The 17,753-nt window shown below is 41.8% G+C and overlaps 1 protein-coding gene across 1 annotated transcript in view; it reads left to right on the top strand.

The window, feature by feature from the left end:
* Window positions 1-16,616, top strand: part of LOC146561480 (uncharacterized) — a 31,147-nt gene extending 14,531 nt beyond the window's left edge. Inside the window, exons 9-25 of the mRNA XM_085243196.1 lie at window positions 322-913; window positions 1,044-1,193; window positions 2,056-2,273; window positions 2,750-2,825; window positions 3,248-3,538; window positions 3,857-4,093; window positions 4,186-4,338; window positions 4,590-4,768; window positions 6,309-6,495; window positions 6,592-6,711; window positions 6,796-6,915; window positions 9,181-9,201; window positions 9,317-9,378; window positions 9,477-9,663; window positions 10,182-10,307; window positions 10,525-10,663; window positions 16,475-16,616. Of these exons, the coding sequence (XP_085099322.1) occupies window positions 322-913; window positions 1,044-1,193; window positions 2,056-2,273; window positions 2,750-2,825; window positions 3,248-3,538; window positions 3,857-4,093; window positions 4,186-4,338; window positions 4,590-4,768; window positions 6,309-6,495; window positions 6,592-6,711; window positions 6,796-6,915; window positions 9,181-9,201; window positions 9,317-9,378; window positions 9,477-9,663; window positions 10,182-10,307; window positions 10,525-10,663; window positions 16,475-16,616 (3,000 nt within the window). The remainder of the gene's footprint in view (window positions 1-321; window positions 914-1,043; window positions 1,194-2,055; window positions 2,274-2,749; window positions 2,826-3,247; window positions 3,539-3,856; window positions 4,094-4,185; window positions 4,339-4,589; window positions 4,769-6,308; window positions 6,496-6,591; window positions 6,712-6,795; window positions 6,916-9,180; window positions 9,202-9,316; window positions 9,379-9,476; window positions 9,664-10,181; window positions 10,308-10,524; window positions 10,664-16,474) is intronic.
* Window positions 16,617-17,753: the final 1,137 nt, after the last annotated feature.

Genomic DNA, 17,753 nt, shown 5'->3' with positions numbered 1-17,753 from the left:
TTGAACAGTAAGCTGAAAGAAAGGCATTCAGTCCTGAGTCCTGGAACATGCTGTTTTATTTAGCTCTGGTGCCACCTTGGGGCTGTGTTGCCCTGAAGGACTTGAATGCAGAGTGCAGTGATATCTGCTGCCACCAGTCTTCATCAGATCACTTTTACACTGTATCTAAGCTCTTGTTGCTCTTTTGTACTGACAATACTAGAAGCAAAGTACATCAAAACAAAAGCACACATTTATTAGCCACTTTGAATAAGTGATTGAATTCATTAAATTTACTTTTTGTTGCAACATGTTGAGTTAGTTAAAGTTTGTTATTTTTAGAGCAACACTTTCCAGTGTATCCTGACCACAGACGGAGCGCGTTCCTTTGCCCTCCTGCGATACGGGGAGATGAAATGGGGCCCAGGTCAGAGAAAATACCACGATGCTCTTATCGGCTACACAAATGGAAAGCTGTCTATCAAGGAAATCCCAGTCCCTCCTGAAAACCTCTTTGGCCCTGGGGGAAGATACAGGCCTCAGCAAGTGAAAGGAACCATGGGGAACTTAGGCCAGCTGGTCTATGATTTGACAGGACCGACGGGGTCAGACGTAGATCCCGGCTTCAGGTGCCAGGAGTGGGCAGTGATGGAGCCTGATCCTGATGAGTGGACAAAAGGGCTGCCTGCCTGTCCCTGCACACGGAACCAGGTTCTGGAGGATCTGTTATTTATGCAGGATACATCTGTGCCTAGTCCAACTGTGGTGAAGCTGAGGGGTCAGCGGTGGGGGAGTGCACAGGGGCAGACCTTCCGCTCAGTCCTGTCCAATATATATGGCTCAGGGAAGAGGTGTGTGTATGAACCTGATGGTGCCCTGCTAGCTGGATACAATGAGCACTACTTCTCTGGATACAGCATACAGAAACATATTGGTAATACAGGCATTTTCAGCCACAAAACTAGTATAACTACTAACTAACATATTAGTGTAATGTACAAACTTGTCACGGCCACTTGATGAAATAACACGACTATGCTATTTTATTAAACTTCTCTCTTCAGATGACGATCTCCTGCCCTTTCAGTGGTGTTGTATGGAGTCTCCACTTTGCCACTTTTACCTCGACAAGAGGCCGCTGGACCGCTGTCAAGGTTACAGCTGGACTAGACCTGACGGCTTCACCCAATCCAGGAAGGTGACACAGGGTATAGGTGAGCGGCTGCTCCATTTTAAGAAAAACTAATACATATCAATCTGTCTGTATAAGTAAGTGTCACGGCTGAGAAGCCGGTGTGTTTTTGATGTGGACCCAAGTGGATGACCGTTAACAAAAGGCGAGTCGTTTATTTTGCCCAAAAACATGAATACAAAAGGCAAAAAATGAACAGTGACGAAAACTGAAACGAAAACCCAAACTAGTAAAACCTAGAACTTTCAAAATAAAACAGAAATATAATGGAATGTAGACATGACAACACAGGCTTGACAGTAGACATGGAAACACAAACACATGACTCACTGGGGAAACAGAACAAAAAGAGAGACATACTGGAACAGATAAGGAAGACAAAAGCACGGCATAACTACACGTTAAACATAGAGGACGCCCATATGGAAACGATATACATAAATCTTATAAAGTTTCTTGCATGAAACTTGTATGAAAAGCATACAAGAGTGAAAACAGATATAAGATCCCTTGAAAAATTATATAAATGAAACTTGTATGTTTTGGATACTTACTAAAACAGTATATGAAAGTAATGAGGAAGTGGCCACTTTCATGAGTAAATCATATAAGCCTGATATGATTCACTATATGAAGTAAGCCAAGTCTTTTTTTCTATTTCTTTTCCATATGGGCAAGACAGACAGAAGACTGGAAAATACTCATAAACACATGGATGAAATAAAAACTAGAATAAAACTCAACTAAACCCTGACTAAATAATAACACAAAAACTTAACATTATTGCAATCTAACATAAAAAATCTAAAAGCTGGGTCACAGGCTCAGCCCCTGACAGTAAGATGTGAAAAACTTTTTAATTTCTCAATCCTCCCCCCGTGCAGCAATGGTGTATGGCAGCCTCCATTTCATCACCTTCGATGGGAGAACGTACTCCTTCAAGGCCGTGGGAGAGTTTGTGATATTGCGTCTCTCATCTGCCACCGGCTCTAATATCTTCACCCTGCAAGGACAGATTGACAGGCTACACCCAGACGCGAACAGGATCACTGAAGTCCCAGCGGTGGTGCGCATGGCTGCCTTCTACCAAGGCATTGGCAAGGTCAGGATAAGAGCGAGAAAGTCTGTGTGCGCTAAAGGAATAGTTCCAGTTGGGAAAGCATACATATTCACTTCTGGGAGTTAACTCAGGAGATGGATTTTTAGCTTAAGCGAGATTTTCTAAGCTAAACTTATCATCTCCACTTCATTATAAAATGCACATGGCAGTAATCCTCTAACTTTCGGGAAGTAAACAGATGATTACACTTTCTTTATTTTCCATAAAAGAGTAGAAATCTGCTGCACATAGATCTATATCAATTTGACTGAACATGTGCGATCATCTCTGTTGTGGCAGGTACATGAGGTTCAGTGTCAAAATCTTTAGGCAGTAATGAATTTATCTGAAATCTTAATTCCATATTTTTCCTATGCTTCTTTCGTTGCAAGATGCATGCAGGCTTAAATAGATATTAGATGATACTGTTGATATTCCATGGATGAACCAAGCTCCAGATAAACATTTGAAATTTTCAGATTGAATGGAGGAGTTCAGAGAAGGACAGCAGACTGCGAGTTTTGGTGGATGACGTTGAAGTCCCAGTCACCGTTGGTAATAATCACCACACACATCTCAAGTGTATATTTTTATTCTTTAAGTGTACTAGAGAAGCTTTGCATGCCGCTGGTGGGTGAGGAGTCTGTGATCACAGCCTGAGCCGTGTGCCTGAGATGACCAAATAAGGCTCATTCAAAGTGAGCAAAGTGAACCAGTTGGCTCAGAGAGATTTCCTTGTTATTACCTCATTATTTTAAATTTTCAACACATTTAATACAATCATCCATCACTGTAACAGTGTATACATGACTAAAAAGGAGGAAAAGCAGTAATAATAGATCCCTTTTAAAAAGTATGTAACAATTATATAACAGTAAATCAGGCACGTGTATGAAGTATTACAGATTTGAAACCTATTATAAACAACACATTACAGTCGTAACTATATGATGCATATATGTTTGCTGTCCATTCAGGTCTTGTACATGCCAGTAAGAATAACTTTGCAGTGCGCTGTACCGAACTGCAACGCTGCGCGGCTGTGTATGCCAACGGCCTCCACGTGGTGGTGTGGCGAAGTGGGGGTAGCAATCAGCTGTGCGCCTTAGTGGAGGTTCCTGAGACCTTCTTCAACCGCACCGTGGGTCTCATGGGCCTCTGGAGCGCCAACCCCTCTGATGATTTCCTCATGTCCGATGGAAAGGCCATTCGCTCGACGGATGTCAGCACCCCTGCAGAGGAACAACTGCATCTCTTTGGTTTGTCCTGTGAGTGGATCATTGCTGTTTTTAGAAACAGGTTGGGGCATTTTGAGAATTAGCTTAATACAAATCATTTCTGAGAGGAGTGTTTTTATTTGATGTTCATCAGTTTGTCTGAAGCACAACTCCAAATGAATGCTATGCTGCCACTAGGTGGCCATTTCTGGCCCAAAGATAACAGGAGATGAAGCATAAAACAGAATTTGCTCATTTTAATGGTGTATGTGTACTTTTAAACGATGCAGTATAATTTTAATCGTGTGTGTGTGTGTGTGTGTGTGTGTGTGTGTGTGTGTGTGTGTGTGTGTGTGTGTGTGTGTTTAGGGGCAGTCCCAGGCCCAGAGAGCCTATTGTCCTCTCTAACTCCTATGAATTCACTGGTGGTCACCCCCACTGAGAACCTGCTGAAAAGCATCAGTCCTGCTGAGATTGAAGAGCTGACAAGAACCTGTAAAAGCAGCATGCAATGTGTCCATGACACACTAGCAGCCGGTGTTCCTGAACTGGGCCAGGGGACTCTGAAAGCTGAGACAGAATTTCAAAATCTGGCCCTGATCAAAGGTAAACTCGTCTGAACTCGTCTCTAAAAAACAATGGTGCATTTTTATCACTGACCTGTAATAATTAGATACAGTGTTTTTGTGATCTGGCAGGTAACATGCCTCCCATAGTGACACAGCCCACAGTGATCCGCTCTCAGGTCAAATCCCAGGTCAGCGTTCAGATCATCGCTGAGGATGCCAACAGAGACAGCATCACTTATTCGCTGCTCTTACCCAGGCCTCCCCAAGCTTCGATCAACAGCGGTGAGACACCTACTCAGACTCTCCGTAACGTCAACAGATGACATGTTGACATTTGTTAGAGGGATGGAGAGGCTGCCGCTGTAGCCGGCAGTGCAGTCTGTCAGCAGATGGGACATTTCAGAGCTGAGTCAGTAGACTGTAATGCTGAGAGTGACTAGCACAAGACACAAAATACACAAAACATGAAAAAATATGAAATGCTGTTTCAGTGATGTAGGTGTTTACAGCCTCTTGTGTTCTCTCCTGTCCAGGTAATGGCTACCTGACTTGGACCCCTCTAAGTACCCAGCCTGTCCAGCTGAGCATCAAGGTCAGTGACAAACTGGGCAGCTCCCTCTTCACTCCCATCCTGCGTGTCTGCAACTGCCTCAACGGAGGAACGTGCCAGTATGACAGCATCACTGAAAACCATCTGCAGGGAAAGTTTCAGGTGCTCTATTGTCTCAGTTGAGCTGACACTTTCATCTAACTGCAGCATTTCTTGTCATGGCATTCATAATTTCTGTTTACAAAATTGCAGCTTTGTGCCAGTGTCAACTTTGAACAGCGATAAGCAGGTGTAACTGAAGATGATGTAGCGGCAGCCCTGACAAGAACTCATAGTATACTGAATGTTAATCATCCCTAAACGAACAAAAATATATGTATTTATATCCTCCTACTCTTTGACTAGGAGGTGTCACAACACAGGCAACTGTAGCCAGTGTTGCCAATTTAGCAACTTTGTCACTATATTTAGTGGGTTTTCAGACCCCCTTAGCAACTAGCGACAAATCTGGCTACTTTTTCTGGTGTTATTGGAGACTTATTTATGACGACCTTTTGACGTGAAAGCGCATATCGCTCTTCTCAACAAGCAGCGGTGCTGCCGTGGGCACCTCACCCGTGCCAAAGCGCTCACGGGCAGAGGATAGTCCTCCCCCAGCTGCTATGAGGGCAGCAGATGTTCACACCTGTGGGTCCAAACTGCAAATGAATCGCGCATGAGCGAAGCCGCTGTAAAAGAAAACGCAGTCAGTTCTTTTACTGTTATGCCGTTTTGTGGATCACAAGGTTTAGAACTGCTTATAAACACACACACACACACACACACACACACACACACACACACACACACACACACACAAAGTAACTCCACCAGAGTGCCTTTTTCAGGTAACTTTTGCCGGTGGAAGCCTTGATAAAGGAGCAGGGTTGGAATTGTTACATTAAAAAAACAATAATTACTAAAAGAAATTTAATTTGTAGTTCTAAATAATTCTAAATGCATTTAGGATGTTTTTTATTCACTTTATGTCTCTTCCACGACGTTATTTTTCTCTCCTACAACGTAGGTTACAATTACATTAGCATGACCAACTATGCAAATTAGGCGATGATGTCATTTAGCAACTTCTAGTGACTTTTAGGACAACCAATAGTGATTTTCCTTACTGAGGACTTGGCAACACTGACTGTAGCTAATAGCTGTCTGTTAATACCTCTGCTAACTTAAGTCACTCAACTGGACACTTCAACTATGTTTCTGCTGTTAATGCCTTTTAGCATTATTAACTGACCAAAAACATGGCTTGATGTTTGATACAGACTCTTCAAAAATTAGTGCTTGGGTTTCTAAACTGTTTAACAGGAATTTGGACCTGTGCAATAGAGGCATACACTTTATGGAGCGTGCTAACCATGCTCGCTAACCATGCTCACTAGTTAGCTGATAGCTTAGCACTACACTCTCTTCTAGGTTGTTTTTTCCCTGAAAAGACTAAATACCTCCTTCAAAATGTCCAGTCCAGTCCTGAAACCAGTGGGCAACCTCACAGTAGCCACAACTGTGTTTTATTTACAGTCTGTGGTTTGGACCTTCTTAAGGAAAGGGCAACCAATCTGAAGAAAGTTAGTTTATTGAAAGGGAGGGCAGCTTTGTGGTGAAATAGGAACGCTATGTGTGATCTACAATGTGCCTAACCTTCCAGGTGGTGGGGTGTCTGTGTCCAACGGGATTCAGTGGGAAATTCTGTGAGAACACTACAGATTTATGTCGAGGCGAGCCCTGCTTCCGAGGAGTGCAGTGCCGATCAGAGTCTGGCCAGTTCACCTGTGGTGAATGTCCTGATAACACTTTCGCTAATGGGAAAAAAGGATACAAGTGCTTTGAAAGTAGTATGTAGATTTTTTTTTACTTGTCAACACATTATCACCTTCTAAAAACCACCATGACTGACCCCATAATTTCACCCTGCACCTTCCTTTTCCCAGACATGTGCATCCCTCCTTTTCCCTTCCCCTGCCACAAATATGCTTATTGCAACAGCACAAAACAGAGCTACACCTGCACATGTAAGGAAGGCTTTAATGGAGATGGACACAACTGCACAGGTAGTGAGCACTCAGCACTCGAGCATGAATAATAATGCAGCTTTTTAAAACGTCTTCACTTCATTCTTTGTGTCTGTATTATAGATGAAGACGAGTGCGAAGAGATTCAGAACTGTCAAAATGCCAAGTATGAGTGTAAGAACAAGCTTGGCACCTATGAATGCATCTGCAGATATAAAAACTCCAAGGATGATAAAGGATGTGGTACGTTCACCCTCACATGTAGTGGACTATTGTGGCAGTCAAAGTCTAAATGTCCATAAATGCATTAGAGTGAGTCAGATGACAGTTTGCAGATACTCATGTAGCTCTAGACAGGTGTGTAATTTGTCAGTTGTGTAATGTGAGGAATAAACAGTTTTGCGCACAAATAGCAAGCCCCAGACATTATATTTAATATTAATATTTACACTTATAAGTGTAGAGGCTGACACAATGCACTTATTTAACCTATAAGAAAAAATTGTCTTGAGAAAAAATAAAAAACTAAATAGGTTTTTCTAAGTCTTAATGAGATCTTAACCAGTTTCATATGGAGAAGTTTTTACTTAGCGAGTGAGTTGGTTAATGACTAGTTAGTGACAAAGAGTACTTCCTCTTTTTGATGACCCTTTTAAACTTTCTTTGAACTGTGGAAACTTTAACAGGTGTTCAACACATAGCTTCCACTGTAGTTACTATAATACCTCTAAAGTTACAGCAGGAAATCAAATAAATGTACACGCACTAGATTCAAAAAGCTTCAACAACCCTGAAACAGCAAATGAATCCAAACCATTTATCGTCTTTTACTTGGAACCTATCCCAGCTAGGGGAGGTCACCAGTCTGTCGGCTATCACAAGAGACAAATGAGCATTCATGCTCACATTCACATCTACAGATGTAGCTGACATACATGTCATTGGTCTGTGCATAGGAGGAAGCTAGAATACCTGCGAGAACATGGGAACTCCACATGTAATAAATACAACAGAGGATTTAAATCCAGGACCTATTTGCTATTCAGTTCAATTCAATTCAGTTTTATTTATAAAGGGCCAAATCAAAACAACAGCAGTTGCCCCACGGTGCTTTATATTGTAAAGTAAAAACCCTACAATATTCGAGAGAAAACTCCAACATTCAGACAACCCTCTATGAGAAAGCCCATGTCACTTTATAATGCTGGGTACAAAATGATTGTTTGGCTAAGGATAGTACAGATGTGCAAACATCCTCTTGCCAGCTGATACGACTCATATTGAAGCTGCTGACAGCTGGATCATGCTAAAGGAATTCAACTCTTCAATTCAGTTTTATTTATACAGCGCCAAATCACAACACTGTTGCCTCAAGGCGCTTTATATTGTAAGGTAGACCCTACAATAATACATACGGAGAAAAGGCCAACCATCACATGACCCCCTATGAGCAAGCACTTTGGCGACAGTGGGAATGAAAAACTCCCTTTAAACAGGAAGAAACCTCCAGCAGAATATTAAATTCCGTTCTTTTGAATTCTTTTGGCGACAGAGAAAGACTGAACTCAGAGTGGTCAAGCAGAAAAAATAATCTTTATTTTGCATTTCCGGAAATGGAGACCCAAACACACGAACACACACGCTCAGGTCTGAATTCTTTGCCAGCTAAATCCGTATTTCTGCACTACGTCACACCGACACACAGTTTACTTAGTTCCGCTTTTTGTTTCTGGTTTATTAATATGCCTGTGCAGCTCTGCGCTAAAACTTCCTGTTCTCTGCAAAAGCATGCAGTTTCCTGTCAGTACTTTTGGCTCAGATTCTACTCAGAGTTGGCCCTTTTAGACTGGAAGCAAACTATATTAAAAGCAAGTAACAATAAGCACTAAATAAGCACTAACAATATATTAATTTTGTGACAAGAACCAGGCTCAGGGAGGGGCGGGGCCATCTGCTGCGACTGTTTGAGGGTGAAGAGCGGAAGATAGGGTAAAAGACTCACTGTTGAAGAGAGTCAGAGATTAATAGTAACTAATGTTTAAATGCATAGTGACATATAAACACCAAGAGAAAAGAGGTGAATGAAGAGGAAACCCCCAGCAAAATAGATATATTGCAGCGTAACTAAATGAGGATTCAGGGTCACCTGATCTAACTCTATGGTTTATCAAAAGGGAAAGTTTTCAACCTAATCTTAGAGATATAGTGCTCTACATACTGCACTGTGCAGCTGAATTCAGGAATCAAAACAGGAATCCAAAACTGGATTATGACCATGACACTTTCTAAATATGCTCTAACTCATGGTGCCTACTTCCATCATTTATGTACAGCCTATTGATGAAACTGACTCTCTTAAAAGTGATGGAGTATTACAATCACCTCCACACTCAGAAAGGCACAAATTGAAGCTGCTGTAGTCTCTGCATATGTAAAAACTGTAGTTGTGCTCTACAGCAGAGCATACCTGCTGGTTTATTATAACTCAGCTAATGTGTTTCTCTGCAGGTGACTCTCCTAATCCCCCAGGTAAGCGCACCCATATAGTTTCCCCTGTAGCTTCATCACAGCTCACCTGTTCCTCTGGTGTTTTATGGAAAATTATTATAGCAAAGATGCTTAAAGCTGCTCTTTCTGCCGACAGGCTATAACATGTTCAATGTCTCTGTGACCTGGAAAAAGAACGCAGCTGGTGGGATCCAACAGGTGTGTTTGTACATCAGAGATGTCTGGTAACACGTTCATCTGTAACAGTAATACAGGTTTATCAGTAGTTTACAATCATAATCTCTTTTTTCTCTCAGTTGAATGAGATGTTAACCAGAGGTTTTACAAACAAGTATTATAACATCACCGAGATCAATCAGGGATTCACACCAGATGTGCTCGAATATCGAATCAAAGTGTCCAGTGACACCCCCCACTGGTACATCACAGACTACCTGACCAGAATCAGCAGCCACTATGGCATCCATGCCATAGAAGTTAATGGTAAAATATCTTTTATCTGTATATGCGCTGTTACTAGTGTGGATGCCGATTATAAACACAGCCAAAGTTTCAAGTAATGAGGTCAGAGCATGCAAGAGTTCAGGCTTCAGACTCCTCTAAATTCCAGGTTTCTCAAAGGTTTTAGCCCACTTGTTTCTGTAAGATGTCAATAATATAGCTGCAAGCAGAGAAGCCACACCCATCCAGCCTTCTGTTTGTGAGGGAAAGCTAATCAGAAGAAAGTTGGTTTATATGCACACAGCTTGTTTAAGACAGACGATGAACTGGAAAGCTGCACGGAGACATGGCACAAGATAAATAAAGATTATTTTTAACTTTTAATCACACAAAAAATCTACTCAACTGGAGTTCAGCATTAAAGACATTAGCATAAACGCTGTTGCATGGACGACACATACATACTCTGACGTCATTATTTGGATATTTATGCGTGTATTTTTGTGTATTTTATTAGCAGAAGCATAACAGTGTTAGTAAGACTGTTTCCCTGCCTACAGACGTGGATGAGTGTAGTAGTAACGAGTATAAGTGTGACCACCCTGCTCTGTGCACCAACACCTACGGTGGCTACCGGTGTATTTGCAACGAGACTGACGTGAATAAACGCCAGTCCTGCATCATAGGTGAGCATCTTGTGTCCGTCCTGGTTCTACATCAAGTTACCAAATTAGTAACCTTCAAAACGCTGCTCAGGTTGCATAGCAACCATTGTTTGATAGAAATCTCACTCGTCTTCCTTTTACTGAGTTGTATGTGTTGTGTCTGAGGCTGAGAGATCACGGGCCTGTAAAGACAAGACAAAGTTTTTTATTTGGCTCATTAGTGGCTGATCTATTACAGAAAGAGGCCGAGTGGGAGACACAGAGGTAGACCTGGTCCTGGGGCTGGTTCTGGGCATCTGCATCCCTCTGCTGCTGCTGCTGCTCCTGGCTGTTCTGGCCTGCGTCTTCTGCTGCCGCAAGAAGACTGTTACTGGAGAGTGAGTGACACGAGCTTATATACAGTTTTAAATTTATACATAACATGAATGCAAACTGAAGTATAAAAGTTAGTGTTTTCATTGACTAACACTACATTTTGATAGCTAAGAATTAATGTTCCATGAACTCACTGCCCTTTAAGATCCAAGAATAGCGGCGTTAATTTCCAGTGTTTCTTTTTTTTCATTCATATGACACTGTTGTCTCCTGGCGCACAGTGAGCACCATGCATCAGGCCTCATGTGTTCTGGTCTGTAATGAGCTTTACAGCCTCACAAAAGCTGTGCTGAGACAAAGCCTACAAATTAGCCAGACCTTCGTGGGGCACTAAAACTCTAATGAATAAATATAAAACACGCTTTCAGGTGGGTCAGCAGCTCCTTTGGGCAGGGTGAAACGAGGTTTATTGCAGGTCATCAAAAGATATACTGCTGCAAGGAGTGACCGGGCCAACACGCACATACACTGCTTGCGCACAAACACAGTTACACACTGTGCATTTCAAGGTACAGTAGTCAAGTAGGTCTGCCCAGAGACAATCTTCTGCAGCAACTTGAAGGCTTTAAATCCTGTCTGCTGTTCTGCTGCTGCAGCACTGTCGTCCTCCTATTTAACTTCTCAGTTGGAGTACAGACTGCCCACTCTACTGCTATATTAAACAAAGACACTTCCTACTAACAGCTTTGGGCCGAGTTATGAAATTGCACTTGGGTAACACTGAGGAATAGTTACGGGTACAATAAAGCCTAAATCAGTGTATTGATGGGGGGAGAACATTCATCGGTGGAACAAATCATTCAGGTTTTATTTATAATTAGAGACAATGTTGGCTTTCAGCAAAATGTCTAAAACAGCACTGTGAATCAGTCAGCTATTGCAATGTTCTAATGGTGGATTTACATGGTGGACCAAATGTATCTAAAATAGATGTATAAAATTACAGCAAAAGTTTGGTTGCTAGTTTTTTGCTAATTCACAGAATAATTTTTGTTTTTTAACCTATTCTTTAGTTGCTTTAGTGCAGTATGAATGACCACGTGGGAGGTCTTGATCAGTAGGAAAACCTGTAAAACTTATGAAAACACAGTTAGAAGTCCAAAATCTCTACCCTTCTTAACATTTTCCAATTGGAGTCTTTTGTGGGCTAAATCTAACCCCGGGTCTTATGTTTGATGCTCCTGTTTTAAAGAAATAGCTTAAACCTTTTTTGAAAGGGAAACTACTGACTACTATTTTCTTGTGTGCTGACTTACCTGAGAAAGTTACTACGTTTATATCTGTGTGGTAAATATGAAGTTACAGAGAGCAGGAACGTAGCTTAGCATGAAGGCAGGCAATGGGGAAACTGCTAGCTGCTAGCTTTGTGTATAATTTGGTATTGAAAATATACCCAGTATATCAGGTATCGAATTTTGTTACATGTTGATGTTAGATGTAGGTGTTGGGCACTGGGGGCACAGGCTTCAGAGTGGTCACTGTTAGACTAACGAAGGCATGAGGTCAGAAGGGTGTGTCCATGGACTATGATGTTCACAGATCACATTGTAATTTGAGAGCATGAAAGGCAGTGGAAACAAGACTGAATACATGTATGTGAATAAGAGGGTGGCAGTATCTAAAGTCATGTAACAGTGAACGTGCAAGGACTAGAGGTAGTAAAGATGGATGAGTTAAATAGCTGGGGTCAACCATCCAAAGCAACAGATGCAATGCACAATGAAGACAGTGTGGATGGGGTGGAGTGGATGCAGACGAGTATTAAGGGCGGTTAATGACAAAAGGATAGAAAGTTAGAAAGGGTTGACATGGTTTGGACATTTGAAGAGGAGGGGTAGCAGATATACAGGGAGTGCAGAATTATTAGGCAAGTTGTATTTTTGAGGAATAATTTTATTATTGAACAACAACCATGTTCTCAATGAACCCAAAAAACTCATTAATATCAAAGCTGAATGTTTTTGGAAGTAGTTTTTAGTTTTAGCTATTTTAGGGGGATATCTGTGTGTGCAGGTGACTATTACTGTGCATAATTATTAGGCAACTTAACAAAAAACAAATATATACCCATTTCAATTATTTATTTTTACCAGTGAAACCAATATAACATCTCCACATTCACAAATATACATTTCTGACATTCAAAAACAAAACAAAAACAAATCAGCGACCAATATAGGCACCTTTCTTTGCAAGGACACTCACAAGCCTGCCATCCATGGATTCTGTCAGTGTTTTGATCTGTTCACCATCAACATTGCGTGCAGCAGCAACCACAGCCTCCCAGACACTGTTCAGAGAGGTGTACTGTTTTCCCTCCTTGTAAATCTCACATTTGATGATGGACCACAGGTTCTCAATGGGGTTCAGATCAGGTGAACAAGGAGGCCATGTCATTAGTTTTTCTTCTTTTATACCCTTTCTTGCCAGCCACGCTGTGGAGTGCTTGGACGCGTGTGATGGAGCATTGTCCTGCATGAAAATCATGTTTTTCTTGAAGGATGCAGACTTCTTCCTGTACCACTGCTTGAAGAAGGTGTCTTCCACAAACTGGCAGTAGGACTGGGAGTTGAGCTTGACTCCATCCTCAACCCGAAAAGGCCCCACAAGCTCATCTTTGATGATACCAGCCCAAACCAGTACTCCACCTCCACCTTGCTGGCGTCTGAGTGGGACTGGAGCTCTCTGCCCTTTACCAATCCAGCCACGGGCCCATCCATCTGGCCCATCAAGACTCACTCTCATTTCATCAGTCCATAAAACCTTAGAAAAACCAGTCTTGAGATATTTCTTGGCCCAGTCTTGACGTTTCAGCTTGTGCGTCTTGTTCAGTGGTGGTCGTCTTTCAGCCTTTCTTACCTTGGCCATGTCTCTGAGTATTGCACACCTTGTGCTTTTGGGCACTCCAGTGATGTTGCAGCTCTGAAATATGGCCAAACTGGTGGCAAGTGGCATCTTGGCAGCTGCACGCTTGACTTTTCTCAGTTCATGGGCAGTTATTTTGCACCTTGGTTTTTCCACACGCTTCTTGCGACCCTGTTGACTATTTTGAATGAAACGCTTGATTGTTCGATGATCACGCTTCAGAAGCTTTGCAATTTTGAGACTGCTGCATCCCTCTGCAAGATATCTCACTATTTTTGACTTTTCTGAGCCTGTCAAGTCCTTCTTTTGACCCATTTTGCCAAAGGAAAGGAAGTTGCCTAATAATTATGCACACCTGATATAGGGTGTTGATGTCATTAGACCACACCCCTTCTCATTACAGAGATGCACATCACCTAATATGCTTAATTGGTAGTAGGCTTTCGAGCCTATACAGCTTGGAGTAAGACAACATGCATGAAGAGGATGATGTGGACAAAATACTCATTTGCCTAATAATTCTGCACTCCCTGTATTGAACAACAGATGTTGAAGCTGGAGCTGCAAGGCAGGAAGAGAAAGCGAAGACCACAGTGAAGATTCATAGATGTAGTGAAGGAGGATGCTAGCGCTAGGGTGAGACAGATAACCCCTTCCCCTTCTTTATGAGCAGCCAAAATAAGAAAACTGGTTCACAGGTGCAGGGAATTAGAGCTGTGAGGAAGACACACATTATTTGCGCTTTCTTTATGAGCTTGCTTTGTCTTTAATTCATGCAACTGACTTTTAGGTTGTGTATTTTTCATCTAAAATATTGACTTTAGTTTTTTCATCTCAATGGACTGGAAATGACTTCAAATTCCCAAACATGTTTTTGTTTATTTATTTATTGCTAGTTGCTAGATTCTGGTTCACAGAGTGCTCCAGGAAAGAAAGCAAGAAAGTTACAATTTACACCTTATTTTTTGGACTTTATGCGCCTTATAATCCGGTGATTATAAGGCGCATAAAGCGAAACAAAACTGTCAGATAAGTCGAACTTTATTCAACTGATTCAAAATAACTCTCAACATTGTTCAGTTGTAACACAAAAAGTGTAGAACAATACACTCGCTTTTTCAGTTCATTCCTCTTCCACAAATCCATCAAATTCTTCATCTTCAGTGTCTGAGTTTGACAGTTGGGGGATTTCAGCGTGTCTCTTAACAGGTGCCATTTCGGGGTCCTTATACACACACCATAATATTATGTTGAAGCACAGTAGGTATTACTCTGCAAGACTCCTGACTATAGTAGCAGTAATGCTCCGACAATCTAGCGGTGCGGCTTCATAGCTTACCAAAGTACCACATAAAATCAGTTCGAGGTCAGTAAGCACAACCAGAATTAATACATAAGGCACACTGTTGATTTTTGAGAAAATTAAAGGATTTTCAGTGTGCCTTATAGTGTGGGGGGAAAAAACTGTATTTTGAAATGTCTTCTTCAAAAAAAACCAACAACAAAAACTGTAGTTTTTGATCTTTTTAAGCTTTTTATATTATGTGTTTTTTATGTAGTCCTTTCGATGACCTGATATATCCAGATAAATATTAAATATATATCTGTGTGTGTGTGTGTGCGTTAAAAAGTGCACCGCAGATCTGTTTATGACTTCCGCACGGACGTAGAGCATCCAAACAAGGTAATAGAGTGGCTTGCTGTTGGTTTTCTGAGGCCCAGGATGTAGAGCAGATCAGCTACTGACTGGAAGGTTGGTGGTTCGATCCTTGGCTTCCCCAGTCTGCATGCCAAATATCCTTGGGCAAGATACTAACCCCAAGTTGCTCTCCGATGTGTCCGTCAGAGTGTGAATGCATTCACTGAAGTGCAATTGGTGAGATTGCACTTGAGGATATATTGTATGAGTTGGTGTGAATGGGTGAATGAGGCATGTTGTATGCACACTTTGAGTACTCCGAGAGTAGAAAAGCACTATATAAGAGTCTGACGTTTGCCATTTACCAAGAGACAGGGAGGGGACGGTACAAGCATTCTGAGATTGTTAAAGTAAAGTGAACAATAAAAATCCAGGGAGGTAGTTATCATGTTTTCAGAGAAAAACAGATACTTGGATTACTTATTAATATGATTGTAGTCCTTATGATAGAGCAGCTATAGTTTTATTTCCTTCTTTTCACTTTTTCCATCAGGCTGCATCAAATATCTTATAAAATCAGCTCTGGATATAACATTTCAACACTCCGACTGCAGTTTAGACAGCAATATCACAAAATTTACTCTAATAAAGAAACAAACAAAGGGTCTGAGGAGGTTTGCACATTCAATTGGCAGCATTACAAAGAATCACTTGGCAAGATATGTGTTTTTGTTTTGGGTCTGTTATTCACAGAATGACTCATGGTACAGCAGGTTCCACAGCCTGTACCTCATTATCATTGAGGATATACATATTTGCACAAAGAACAACTGTAATTATACACCATCAGACACCAGTGAATGGCTAATCAGACGACGGTGAATCTAGAGAGCCATTCGGGATGTGTGTTTCATGTTTTTAATCAGCTTTAGCCCCAGATTTCAACCTCTTTCAACACTGTGCTGGAGCCTGCATGAATATGCATGAGTCAGTGAGTATTCCACAACAACTGCTGCCCATCCAAACATTTCCATAAATTTGACTGAAATTATTGTCTATTGTGTGGAAACGTGGACGGGTATTAATCAGATTAGAAGAAAATACAGTAGAATCTACAGAGAACACCTGCTATCGATAGAGGTCGATGCTGCAACCAGGCTGTACTACATATGGACCCATTTAATCCAAGACTCTGCCACCATCTCCTTGTCTGGAAAAATGCACATATGAATACAGAATCATGACCTGTAGACTGCGGTGATTTCATGTTTACTTCTTCAGTATGACTGGCCTGTGTGTTTTCTTCCAGAATCCCCCACCTGTATCCAAACTACATCCCGGAGCAGTACAACCCTCCACCCTTCAACTATTCAGACCCGGCTCTGCAGTACATTACTCACTGCAGCCCTCGAATCCTGGACAACTACGTACCAAGGCAGCGCCATAGATAGCACACGCTTACAGCTGCATACATCTCACGCACATTTGCATCTTATCAACCACAACATTAAAACCACATACAGTACACAATTGTGTATGCCACCCTCGTGCCCCAGATCACCTCTCAGCCATCAGCGCGTCGACATGGGACCTCTTGATGAGGCGTCTTGTGGTCTCAGCTGTGGATCATTGCGGCTGTGGGCTGTTTTAGGGCATCCTGTGGACTCTGTGGAGTATGAAACTATGGGTCAGCCTCTTTTTGTTGTTATCTTTAAGAAATTGCTGTGAAGTCATGGTGTATTTTTCTGCTGGGGAGGAGGCTGCCGTCGGTGAGGTGCTGGGGCAGAATGTTGTTCATTTCTAGTGTCTTCTCATCTTGATGCACTGTAAGCATGAGGTGTAATTGAGCGCTGGTTTTGCACTTATTTGTTCCTCCGTGCTTGTTGCTTTCACTTCCACTCAGTTTATTCTGTAAAAACAACTTGGTTGGTTAGGGTTAAGGAAGAGATGGTGGTTTTGGTTAAAACGTACCCCCCAGCTATGTTTTTGACACATGACGAGCAACAGGGGATGGCTGCTCAGTGTCTCTTATGCTACATGCGTCAAGGCATCCATGCAAAGGAGAATGAGCGCAAATTAGTCCTGTATGATAAACATCACTAATTCACGCCCCAGGGATGCCAGAGGGCTGTCACTTTCCCTAACAGTGGTTTTAATGTTGTGGCTAATCATTAGGTGTTTAAAAATGTTGAGATGACAGATTTTGATTTATCCCATCACAAAGAAGTAATCAAACCCGAGTGACTTTAAAAGACAGTTATTTCCAATCCTCTCCATTGATCCAGTGAAGGATGTGCCAAGATCGACAGTTTAGAGTCAGAGTCTTACCCAGCAGAATTCGACAACCTCTTGGCTGGAGACGCTGATGAAAAGTAAACCACTGCAGTGGTCCTTGGTTTCCAGCTGATCCAACGCCAACAGCTTGTTTGATAGCAACATTAGCATTTGTCAGAATACCCGATGTCAGGATCTGCTCACAATAAATTAAGTAAAATTAATCCCTACTGGCAAAACCAGCAGCACTCATACCCAGTAAAACACAATGAATTCAATTTGTGTTATTATTCTGCCGAGACTTCAATCCATGA

Source organism: Mchenga conophoros, linkage group LG13, assembly GCF_057382185.1.
Source record: "Mchenga conophoros isolate Kocher_MC1m ecotype Shallow Benthic linkage group LG13, M_conophoros_male_GT1.1, whole genome shotgun sequence".
Lineage (NCBI taxonomy): Eukaryota > Metazoa > Chordata > Actinopteri > Cichliformes > Cichlidae > Mchenga > Mchenga conophoros.
This window is presented reverse-complemented; position numbering and strand designations above follow the sequence as displayed.